This window comes from Actinia tenebrosa, unplaced genomic scaffold, assembly GCF_029948245.1.
Source record: "Actinia tenebrosa isolate PJP-AT-01 unplaced genomic scaffold, QUT_ActTen_1.0 PGA_scaffold4__44_contigs__length_22323623, whole genome shotgun sequence".
Classification (NCBI taxonomy): domain Eukaryota; kingdom Metazoa; phylum Cnidaria; class Anthozoa; order Actiniaria; family Actiniidae; genus Actinia; species Actinia tenebrosa.
Genome location: NW_028292581.1, coordinates 8,632,989 through 8,645,755, shown reverse-complemented (window position 1 = coordinate 8,645,755; position 12,767 = coordinate 8,632,989). Strand labels below are relative to the sequence as shown.

Here is a 12,767-nt window from a genome sequence, read left to right as displayed (position 1 = left end):
AAATGCAGAAAAACGGCATGGTGGTGGGCCACCAGAAAATCATCAATGTAGGCAACGGCTGTTACCCTCAGTTGAAATACAATTGTTATAAATTTTTCAACAAAACATTCTTGAAGTCTGTGTAGATATCAATGAAGTGAGGCCATATATTACTGTATCTTGTATGTTCTTGAAGTCGTTACTTCCTTTCTATAATAGCGCGAGGGCGTGTGTTCGGGGTACAACCGAAGGGGACATTCAAACCGAGCTTATACCACAGATGCAAAACTTCGTAGCGCGTTTGAAACCTGATCCCACTTCTCCAATACTGAAAGAACGTAGGTGGTTGTCGATAGAACACCTCCTACGCGATGTTACCATATGATGAAATGAATTTGTTTGCTAGGCTGGTTACTTGTGAATATCGTCTGGCTGGCTGGAATTAGTATTTGTACGTTGAAATCCTCAAAAGATAGTTAATCAGGTTTGTTAATCTAATAAGCTCGACTTGAGGATATATCTCAAGTGTTTTATCAGCTTCCGTTAGAGAGGGGGAAATCATAGATCACTTGGAGCAGAACTCTATTTTTAATTATACGAATATTCAAGTGATTCATGGAAAATACTGAACTTGGCAAATAGTGATCAGTAATCGGCGGGGAGTTCTCAATCGCTTTAAAATGATGAAAGGAGAATATTTTCTTTCGAGTTTAATTAACTATATGATTCGACAGGCACGTATTAAAAAGAGGCCCCTCAGGGTTGATTCAAATGGCTCTCCAGAAAGTTCAAGTGGACTCATGAATAACGGAAGGAGATCGAAGCTAGTCTTTTTGCTATCACTTTGCGCGCTGCTATGTTAGAATCTCCACTGAATTGCATGGGTTCAAAGAAAATCTAACATTACTTGTTCTAAAATGAGAAAAATCGATTTAGCACAGGCAAATTGCTCGGGAAAGTATGTTAGATTTAGATCTTTATATTAGATTTTTGATACGTTGCCATTCTTGATAATATATTTTAACGCCTTTTTGCAATTACGTATAAAATTAATGACCGCGGACGTATTTGATTATCATTATATATATTGAAATATGATAACCTCGTTGTGCACTATGACAGACTTGATTTTTTTGAAAACCGATGTTAAAAAGAATACTTTTTATAAACAACACTGATGAACTTGACATTATTTAACAAAACGAGAAAAAGTTATTCTAAAAAAATGACATGTTCTTCTGTTTTCAGAAAATAACTTCTCTCAGTGCAGGAAATCGTTCGCTGGGCGAAACAACTTGACACAAATCTCATTCATTTAGAGGCTCTTAAACTAGGGCAAGAAAATCTATGCCTTTTTTCCTACTATATTAAGGAGCCTAATCGCGCTTTATATCGTAGAATACATTCGAGATCAGTTGCAAATGTTCCGTGATATCTCAAATATAATAGCTCCATATGAAAGACTATAGCAAATCATCATTAGCAGCAAAGTTTGAGTCCCCTGCAACGAACATGGTAAGTGCACTCTTTATAGGCTTATCAGTGGACCATAGGACTATTTTGTAATTAGGTCACGTGACCAAAAATGGAAAAGGTAGGGGTATGGTCTGATAACCTATTAATGCAAATGGCGTTTTAAGATCCAACTTAATCCAAGTGGAGGCCCCGGGGAAACAATAGAGATTACGATTACATAATTGTTTCCCTGGAGCCCCTATGTTGCCAACAGCCTCGTTTAGCCTATGGCTATTACAGCTGGCTTGTACCAATTTTCTATATTCTTGTAGTTTTAGTATGTGTCATTTTGCAAATTTGGTATTAAATAAGGATTGAGCCTTGACCCGAAATGTTTTGTGCTTGGCCACTCAAATGGTAATGTTAGAAATAAAATGAAAAACTATGAAGATCAAACAGCGACACATACCTGGGGTGGGTCCTAGAGGAAGTGCAGCTGTGATAAACAAACAAACAAACAAACACAATAAATAATACATGACAACTGACAGTTTCTATCCTGAATACAGTTTATCTTTGCGAATACAGCTATTTCAAAAAGAGTGGCAAATGGCGATAGCAGATATGCGATGGGAGATCAAGGACAGATCCAGGGGGGGCCTTTAGCAGAAAAAAAACAAAACAAAACTGAAGAATTAGAAGAATTAGATGCTTTTTTTTTTGTTATCCGTTGTGTTGACGGAAGAAACTCAATTAGCCCCCCCTAAACTCAATGAGCCCCCTCCCCCATACATTTTTGCTGGATCCGCCCTTGGAGATGGGAGTTCATTTCAATATCCAACAATAGTTGGAATAACTGGTGTTTCTTATTATTCGTCTTTTCAATAATACTGAGGTTAATGCTGTGATATCGAAGTTGCTTGTAGTGGACCCAACCTTAAAACGCCTTGATTATTCGTGTTTTAGTCGGATTATTGCCCACGTTTTTTTTTTTTTTTTGTGCAATCGCCAATCATCAGTCAATTTCCATTCACCGTTCTGCAATTCATTTTTCTCAAATAGCTGTATGCTACCATAGTTAACTATGATGCTACGTATATTGTATAATGATATGTGACAAACAATTATTGGAGTAGTTTAAGATCGCAGCCTTGGTAAACAACACTGCTGTATTAGTCATCTTACGATGTTCTGCTTAGTTTCATCCAACAACTGTTTGCTTATATATTTTGTTAAATGAAACTGAATATTTTATTCTGCTTTGGAAACACAAGCAATAGAGCTATATACATCTAATTCAAAAACGTTGTCGATGCGAGATCTGAAATGGGCAATCTGACACTATACATAATTTTTCCGCTTTTATATTTTCTGGCTAAAATACGAAAAATATCATAGTTTCTGAAATAAAGGTCAAGCTTCACATTACCTAAAAGGAAACTATGTTGTTCCGCTATGAATGTATTTGCAACATAGTACTTGGTCTCAGATTCCAGATTTCACATCTCCGACAGACACCGTATAATTCAATCTCTGTCGTGACCATTAGTGAACTTGATATGATAAATAAAAGAAAACAATCACTGGAGGAAAATGTTGGTGCATGCGAAAGTTTCAAAAAACCTGTTAATTTGTAAGGCAAGATTAAAAGCCCGGTTTGCATACAGTCCTTTGAATAAACGTTGTCGCTGACCGGCTTCACAACTACGCGACTAGACCGAATGGGAGTATGGGTAGAAATCACTGAAGCGGTTAGCTGCATATATTATTAGCCATATCTTGAGCTCAAAGCGTTTCCATTTTGATGAGCCATGCCTAGGATACAGCGGTTTGGATGACATGAGCCCTTAGCATGAAAAGCGAAGAAGTAGCTGTTCACTTGTTGTCTTTTCGCAGAACGCGAAGCATTCGAGCTGTAATCTTTGTGATTATATATAGGGCCGGGAGAAAACGAGGCTTACAGGGCCAAATTTACAAATTTACAGCATTTTCTTATAATTTGATGCCGCAAAATTGTTGTGATCATGAATGTAAGAAGGAAAGAAAGACAGAGCAAGTGAACAAGTGTATACTTTGCATTGACAACATATTGTTTCTTTGCATTTGGCCCTGGATGCATCGTTTTCATGTAACTCACTCGGCCGTGCGCCATTTTGGACTTAGGTGTATAGCGTGTATAGTGTTTATATTGCTTCAGTGATTTTTACCCATACTCCCGTTCGGGCTCGTTGCGCAGTCGCGAAGCCGGTCAGCGACAACGTTTTGTCAAAAGTCATTATTTCCACAATAGACCCCTTGCATGTGACGTCAAAGCAGCTCGATCTGGGAGATAAAACAAAAGAATTCCAATCTCCTGAGATTTGTAAACCTATTGTTTTGTCCCCCAAATTGAGCTGCATTCCAAAGTGCACGCAAGGGGTCTATAGTACAAAGACATTTCAGCTAATTTGCATGTATACTACGATCATGCGCAGACATGATCATGCGCATCATTCTCTCGTGTCCAAAGACAGCAATGCGACGTCTAGGTGTAGGCTTTAATCTATGGCGGTGAAAATAAGGTGTTTTACTCACCAGCTTCGCATATGTATCCTTGGAAAGCCGAACACACTTGAACATCCCAGCGACCTACCGACACTTTTCCCGTCTTAACAGCAACACAGTCTGCATAGTAGTTATATGATGGTTTTCCTTTCTCCCAGTTGACGTACGTTACAGGGGCGTTAGCGATCCACGAGTACGTTCCTTCGGTATGCAAGTCATTTAGACCAATCCATAAATTCCCTTGGTAATCTTTGATCATGGTGCTTAGAAAAGCTTGTTCGTAGCTTAAATGAAGAAATCAATCCTTCGTTAATATATGCACTGTTACGACATGTTGGACATGATTCCACCAAAAACTCCATAAAATCCGCGCAGTATAATATCCTCTATACTAAAAATGCACTGCTTTTTATTTTCCTAAGGAGAAAATGTCCATTTTTTTGGCCCTACAATATGGCCACTTATCACCATTTAACCCAAATGATCAAACTTCACAAAAATCAACTCCTAAATTCCAATTAGAATTACAGTGGATGAGTAGCTACTCTGTAGAAATGCCACTGTTAAATCCCATTCATTTATTTTATTCATTTATTTATAACTTCGTTAGCTCTTACTTACACATTATCGATGGTAATCAAATTGCCACTCATACTTGAATTATTTCCATTCTGACAAACTGACTGAGCATTGGCCCAGTTTTGAAGTTGATTGAACACAAATTTGTAGCAGCTTTTGTCATAGTTGACCCAACCCGGTTTGCATTTACCAACCGCTAAAATAGAACCAGGAACACGCACAGTAAGTATAAAGAAATATATCTTTTTTATTTTTTAGGGAAGGTACGTTTTTAATTGGGGGAGGGGTGGGGAGGGCTGGCGGATTCGCAGTAATTTTTTAAAAAGTAGTTGCAGCCTTTCCCCTTTCACTCAAGAAGAAATTCACGAACCTCCTATGAAGTCAACAAGGCCAGGGCCGTAACCAGAGCGAGTTGTCTACCGATTCAGCAGCAAATGAAAGGCGAAGGCGGGATCAACCAGGGGAGGGGTTCGGGGGAATGCATCCACGTTAAGTTTGTAATTGAGACCCTCGGAAATCCGATTTCTAGAGTTTTGAGGGGCATGTGAGATGCTTTAGTGGCTACGGCCTGCAAGGCAGCGGCTTTCGTCAACATAAAAGGGTTTGCCGAAATTAAAACTATTACTGAATACCCTCCCCTCTAAATAAAAAAACTCACCTTCCCTTACTAGTCATGGTTAATGAAATGCCAAATCTAAGATACTTGTTTCAGTCTTCGATATTATATAAAGGACATATAGTTGCATACGTAACGTTTTGTAGAAAAAAAAGTTTTTAAAATGCACTGATGAATGGAAAGGTTTACTTATACAGATATTTTACTAGGCACCTCCCGAACTCAGTTGAAGCCGATCAAGTTCGTTACGCTCAGTAGGATGAATAGAACAGTTGAAATTATAAGTCATTTTAGTCTGCGGTTGTTTCTTGGTATGCCTGGATGATTAATTAATTCAACTCACCAGGTCCTGGGGTCGGTGGAACCATTGTAAACGCAGGAATGACTGTATCTGTTAATAAAATGTCAGGTATAAATAAAAACGTTAGGCTTAATTTACCTATCAGCTATATATAAGTAGATACAATAAAATTTAAAAGAAGCATGGCGGAGTGCGGGCATGTAATACCGTACCAAAAGTCTTCTCGGATACTGAGTTTTTTCGCAAGGTTTGAAGGGACGATAGGGACATTCCTCAACGGGAAATACATCGTGTGATAGTGTGAGTTTCTCGACCAATCAGCGCGCGAGATTTTCATTAATCACCTGTGTATTTTACTAAATACACCTATTCCAAAAAAACGTCGGGAAAAATCTGAGACCTAGTAGCATAGAATAGGACGCTACAAATTATAATGTATTCACAGCCTACCCTGCGTTGCATCCAGAATTTTCTTTACTAAGAAAATTCCGATGCAACACAGGCTATCACAGCCACCCAATGTTTTCTTTTAGATTGGAATACGAAGCATGACCTTTGAGTTAGAAATGTAATTTTTCGTATTTTAGCCAGAAAACATAAAAGCGCAAAAATTCCGTTTAGTCTCAGATCGCATTTCAGATCTCCGACCGACCTTTTTTTTTTTTTGAAATAGATGTATATCGTTGGAGAAAATAAATTTCTTTTCCCTTCACTTATTTTTTTCACCATCTTCACCATAATTCCATTCCATTCCCTTTACTCACTGTTGTGTTTTCGGCAAATGAATGGTCGTTTGAGTCCACAACTTTGGTCGTTCCACTTGCCGTGGTATCTGCTCAGCTCACCACAATCTTCCATTCCCATCCAATCATTAGGCTCCTTGTACGAAAAGTAGGTAAACGACAGTGGCGCTCCATCACTCCAGGTATACACCCCTTCTGATCCAAGATCATTCAGACCAATCCAGATGTTCCAACTTCTGTACCTAGGGATAGAATAAGAAATAGAAAATGAGGCTCAGGTCAAACGTCGAACTTCACATGAGCCGAACCTACACCTTTTGAGCACCAGCCATCACGTGGTATAAAACGGGTTGGATTGTGTTACGGTCACCAGAAGGCCTGCACGTTCGTATTTTGAACGAGCTCTACGCAATTGGACGACACGTGATTAAATAATCTATTATTATTATTATTAACATTATTATTATTAATATTATTATTATTAATATTATTATTATTAATATTAGTATTAGTATATGTAATAGGACTCCATGATGTCCAATTAAGAAATAATTGGACGAGGAAAATTCCGAGGACTGACAAAATTGGATGAGGCCGTAGGCCGAGTCCAATTTGGCAGTCAGAGGAATTTTTTGAGTCTAATTATTTCTTGATTGGGGAGCATGAAATCCCATTACCTATTAATTATATAGCTGCCTGATTAATCCCATATCAACAAGACCTGTCCAATTAAGAAAATAATTGGACAGTTACCTATATGGGATTAATGAGAAGCTGTATAATAATAATAATAATAATTATTATTATTATTATTATTATTATTATCATCATTATTACTATTATAATTATTAATATTTAAGTTCGGACATCGTTCCCGTATTTCCGTACGAATGTACAGACTTTTAAAAAAATTATTCACTCGGCTTGTTTAGTTAGCTCTCTAAACACAAGCAAAATATCATTTTTCTAACTTGATCAAAGCTTTTCTTGTTGCTGTTTAGAAAAATAACTAATGAAATCTTTCTGAATTTTCTTCTTAAATTCAGTGGATTTGTATCGGAATCCGAGAACGATGTCCGATTTGGGCTAGCGCTCAAAAGGTGACTTGGAACGATGGATAACAAGGCGGTCTTCTTTGCTGTCATGCGAGTAGAGTTTGAAAGGTGTCTTTGCTCATCAGAGGAATATTGCCCAGGCTCACCGGGTTTCCTCTACTATCTCAAAACAAACAACCGGAATGGACCCTGCTTAAAATTGTAAATAGAAATGCCATAAATTCCACCGAGAAAAAGTGTGCTTTCTTTTGTATTTCCATGTTAGCCTTCAATCCAAGATGTTTTTGGGAAGGGTCCATTCCAATTCACCTTTTTCGCACTAGCCATCACGTGGTTTAATTTGTATTCAATTTTGTTAAGAACACCAAAAAGTTTGGACATTGTTCTCGAATTTCCATACTAATGTACTGGCTTTTGAACAAATTATTTACTTGGTCTGTTTATATGTTACTCTAAATTCTAATCTGAATTCGATCTGTATAACTACGCATATATGTCTTACCTTTTTTTAACTTCACTTGTAAGAAATTGGTTTTCAGCCATAGTTCTTATGCTGACTAGGTCACCACGCACCTTTCTGCACAGAGCTCTTGCCTCGAACCATGAGCGCTGATTGGATAATGACTCATTTGCAAAATGATAGCAAAGCTGGTTCCAGTACACCCAGTCTGGATCACATATACCAGATACTACAACAAATATACAGCATTGATCAAGTCTTGGCTTTTTAATATGCGGTTAGTTTCAGTGGTGTAGGAACGTGAGGTTTATTTGTAATTATTTTTTAATTGTTTATTACTTTGATATGAAAAAGTAATGTAATTTAGGCAAAGTAAAATCGAGGCATGGTTGGTCAGCAGTCTCTCTTGAAATAGCAAGTTGCGGGACGCCACTCAGAGAAGAGCAGTGACTAAACGAATCTATCTGATATTCGTGGAGTTCCAGTAGATTTGATGGGAAATTAACCCCACTTTCCACCCCCTCCCTCCCCCCCTCCCTCTCTCCCTTTTTGAAACTTGAGTTAGGGTTTTGGTAAATTACGTGCCCCCCTTTTTGGGGGACTTGAGTAAGGGCTTTCTAATTTTATACCCTAACAGATCGTGGATCATACTTTCCAGGGCTCAGCTATGTAACAAAACCTTATCTGATAAAGTGTATAAGGAATGTAAAAAAAATTTGCAAACTTGCCTTGTGTTGTTGGTTTTAGAGGTTTGGTTGAAGGTGTGGGAGACGTTGCACGTGCAGCTTTATATGAACAAAGAAAACAACCATTATAAACTGAAAGAACATATTAACCTAAATCCACACATGCAAAGTAGTTTAAAAAAGAATAAATGAATAAAAGACGGCGCGAATAATTACTTAAAATAACCCATGCAGAGTAGTACAAACAAGAATAAATGAACAGCAAAAACGGCGCGAATATTTACCTAAAACAGCCCAAGCAAAGTTATTTAAACCTGAACAAATGAACACCAAAAAATGCGCGGAAAAAATTTGAACCACACTTGAACCAATAGACCTGCTTCGAGTTCCAAATTACCGCTGTGTTCTTTGATTACAGACTCATTTACTCAGGCTTAGCCTCGATTTTGTGTAGAATATTCACGTGTCTCAGTCAAGGTCCGTCGAACTTCAAAGTGATTGTATTTTTGGAGTCGTGCATTCTTACTTTATCGTTGGTATTTGTGAATATTTAGACACTGATGCGAGGCAAAGCCTGAGTAAATGAGTCTGCAATCAAGGAACACAACGGTAATTTGGAACTCGAAAAGGGTCTATTCGCAATCTTTGCAAATGAGCGCAACCAAAAAAGGTGTCTTTGTGTTATGGTTTATTTTATACGCCGAGCATAGGAGAATAAACTCAGACAATAATACACAAAGTCCATCTTTATAGTCGACAGCAATACTGTATAAATCATAAATCCTGTTACAAAAGAGAAAGGTATATCTGCAGTGACTACAAATTCTCCAGTACGAACATTGAGCTTTGTGTCTGCGTAAAACAAAAACCCTTCTATTCAAAACATGGGAATACTTACGTCTCCTCATTTTACACATGTAGGGCCTAGTCGAATAGCATCCTATGTCATTCCAGACACCTGTTGACTTGAGTACTACACAAGGCTGCTGACCAGAATGACTGTCAGGTTGAGCGGGACCCCAGTTAGTGAATCTAACAGCAGTACCATCACTCCACATGTGACCTAAACATAATAAGGAGCAAAAATAAACTATCATAACAATATAGATAAGACTATTGACTAACTCTAACACAAAATACATTCATTTCTTTCGTTGGTTCGTTGGTTCGTTAGTTCGTTTGTTCGTTGGTCCGTTGGTTCGTTGGTCCGTTGGTCCGTTGGTCCGTTGGTTCGTTGGTCCGTTGGTTCGTTGGTCCGTTGGTTCGTTGGTTCGTTGGTTCGTTGGTTCATTCCTTGGTTCGTTAGTTCGTTGGTTCATTCCTTGGTTGGTTCGTTGGTTGGTTCGTTGGTTCGTTCGTTGGTTCGTTCCTTGGTTGGTTCGTTGGTTCGTTAATTGGTTCGTTGGTAAGTTTGCTCGTTGGTTCGTTTATTCGTTCGCTCGTTCGTCCGCTCGTCGGTTGTTAGATTACCAGCGAGAACAGCAGCATTATTGTCTCAGATAAGCAATTTTTCGCTCAATCCAAATCCAAATCGACGATTTTCTTGAATAACCAATAGCTAAAAAATCAATTAACATCGGTACCTGACAGGGTTCCTCGATCATTCAGACCAATCCAAGTATCAAAAGTGTTGTTAGTTAAGGTCTGTACAAAGCTGTTTTCTGCTGCATCGCGAATGCTAACGAGATTAGTATTACTTCCCATTCCAAAACACGAATCACGAGCAGCCGTCCAAGTTTTCCTTAAGTAATATAAAAAAGAAATATATTATGAAATACCGGTTTGTTTGCCTTTTCTTACCATACTTCGTCAAGTATATGTGCGAATAAATAGATGTTTGCAGGAAATTTCTGGCGATTCATTCCCTGGTTCAAAACAAAAACACTAGAGCAGCATGGAACATACTAAACAGTATGAAGAATGAATGCTGTATGAATGTTATTTGTCTAGAATTACACTACAGCTCGTATTACATCAAGCACATAGCTACCTAAGAAAAAAATACTTTGACTTACTGTTGCATGAAGACTTTGTAGCAGCCAAACATGTAGGTACTCCATCCAGATGGGCAGGGACCTGAAGGAACTAAAACCATACAACAGGATATATTAGTAGAGGAAATTACACGCCCTTCTCGTACAATTCGGAATTGATAGGTACGATTTGAAAGTTTTCAAAATTGAACAAACCTTTAGGCGAAGCATCACGAGAATCTATCAATTTGGAATTGTACGAGAAGATCGTGCGAGTTTTGAAGAAATAGAAAACGCGCGTGTGTGCTGTGTGGAGTTATAAAAAAGCACGCGGGGATTGCCAGAACACGAGAGAAGTGTTAGGAGAAGCACGACGCGTAGCGAGTAGTTTCAACTTACTTGTGGTAGGCGCCTTTGTAGGAGGAATAAAATTTCCTGAAAAAAAAAACATTAAAAAAAATTTTAAATAATAAAAAATCCTCATTAAAAAAATTCACATGCACAATAGTTTTGGAGATGTAGAATATAATATCCGCTTCTTACGTCTAAACATTTTGCACACAAAAGCCAGATTGCTGTTACAGTCACCATCCACCCAATACATCCAGTCTCTAGTACCAAACGTCATCGTAGCTCGAACACAGCTGCCTTTAGGATCTCTGTCGTTTGGTTCACTGTTAAACCAATGAGTGAAGTCTACAGTGCTGTTATCTGCCCATCGATAGACCCCACGTTGACTAAAGTCACTCAGCCCAATCCATATATCACCGGCGTCCCACGATGTCACCAACAGACTTGTCACTATTGAACTTTCCCATCTGATTATTTAAGAGGAGGTAATGCAATGAGTATGAGTATTGGAAGTATATTTGGAAGTCGTGTTAGTGCATGTGAGTGGACTCGGAGGTATTAGCAATCTCTGCTACTCTCAAATTGAAGCATAAATAAAAAGATCATCATCATCATCATCATTCTTATTATTATTCTTGCAGTATATACCTATTTTTAAAAAAGGTCAGTTGCGGGAGCCAACTAAGATAAGCGATAGGCGATTTCGAGAGCAAGGATAGCCTGTAATGACTAGTGTTTCTTCTCATTATTCTAGTCAAGAACACAGAGCTTAGTGTTGAGATTCATTCTAAACTCCTCGATTATTCGTGTTTAGAGGTATTCTCGAATTCATTTCTGTCTTGAATACTATTGCCTATCTCTTTTGGCTCCGACAACCTTTTTTTTAAATAAGTGTATATGTAAAGACTAGCTGAGCTGGATCGTCATTTAAAAATATATTGCCTAAACTTGAACAGTTCCAGTGTAATAGAGCTGTTAAGTGTGACGTAATTCAAACGAAAAATGACTCCGGGTCCAATTTTTACGGAAAAATTACGGACATTTTTCAGTGTTTGTGGCTTTTTTTTCTTTGCAGCAGGATTTTCTGTTTATATAGAGAAAAACTCCTGGGAATAAGTTGTGGCAAGATTTTAGCGATCTTTTGTTTGTTTGGACCCGAATATACGACCACTCGACCCAGTCTTTAACTCTACCACGGAATGGCTAATAGAAGGTCGATTGAATTAGAGTTTCTTTTTATAGGTAGTTTACGAGCATTCCCATCAAAAGGCACGGCGGCCGTGATGTAGGTTGATAAAATCTTTTGTTTAACATAATGATTAGGATTCTTGCAGCCGTATTAAAATGAGCAGATGACTGGGGTATAGCATATCCCATTTTCCATGAGTCTTCCCGCGGTTCTGGAAAAGTGTCTTTTGAAAATCCAGTATTTTATAGACCTTTTGAGTAGGGGTGGACTTGTTTAATTTCAGCTCATACTTAACTTACCCACTATGAACGCTAACTAACTCGGCACCATGACTTCTGCACGTGTCCCGAGCATCGAACCAACTTTTCTTTTCCAAGATGAGACCATAGCAAACATTACCATCTGGGGATCTTTCCCACCCTGCCGGACAGCCAGGGGTAGCTAATGGACCTGTAAAAACAGTTGAGATGGTATGCTTAACAAATGGAAGTCAGTTTTCTATGGGTCTGTACTGTAATCGAACATGAAATGATGTCAAAAATGATCCAAACTCAAGTGGAACCACGAACGCAGCGAAGTTTGGATCATTTTTGACGTCATTTCATGTTCGATTACAGTACAGACCCATAGAAAACTGACTTTGATTGGTTTTTTCACCATAACAAAGTCGAAAAAATTGAACAAAAAGACAAGTAAGTAGTTCGAAAAAGCCGTTTCATCCGCTCGCTCAGTACGCGCGTGACGGATGTCGTAAGCACAAGCAGGTCTAGCCTCTAATCGACAATGGTTCTAAGCCAATCAGCGCGCGAGAAATTTCCAAGTTATGGTAAAAATAT

General features: G+C 38.4%; 1 protein-coding gene across 1 annotated transcript in view; it reads right to left on the bottom strand.

Annotated features, from left to right (window-relative positions):
• LOC116296723 (uncharacterized) overlaps positions 1-12,767 on the bottom strand; it is a 66,019-nt gene that overhangs the window by 38,459 nt on the left and 14,793 nt on the right. Inside the window, exons 20-32 of the mRNA XM_031704789.2 lie at positions 12,231-12,381; positions 10,935-11,209; positions 10,791-10,826; positions 10,434-10,503; positions 10,002-10,159; positions 9,317-9,481; positions 8,461-8,517; positions 7,775-7,961; positions 6,239-6,459; positions 5,517-5,564; positions 4,600-4,753; positions 4,009-4,262; positions 1,904-1,930 (exon numbers count right to left, since the gene is read on the bottom strand). Coding sequence (XP_031560649.2) covers positions 1,904-1,930; positions 4,009-4,262; positions 4,600-4,753; positions 5,517-5,564; positions 6,239-6,459; positions 7,775-7,961; positions 8,461-8,517; positions 9,317-9,481; positions 10,002-10,159; positions 10,434-10,503; positions 10,791-10,826; positions 10,935-11,209; positions 12,231-12,381 — 1,803 coding nt within the window. The remainder of the gene's footprint in view (positions 1-1,903; positions 1,931-4,008; positions 4,263-4,599; positions 4,754-5,516; positions 5,565-6,238; positions 6,460-7,774; positions 7,962-8,460; positions 8,518-9,316; positions 9,482-10,001; positions 10,160-10,433; positions 10,504-10,790; positions 10,827-10,934; positions 11,210-12,230; positions 12,382-12,767) is intronic.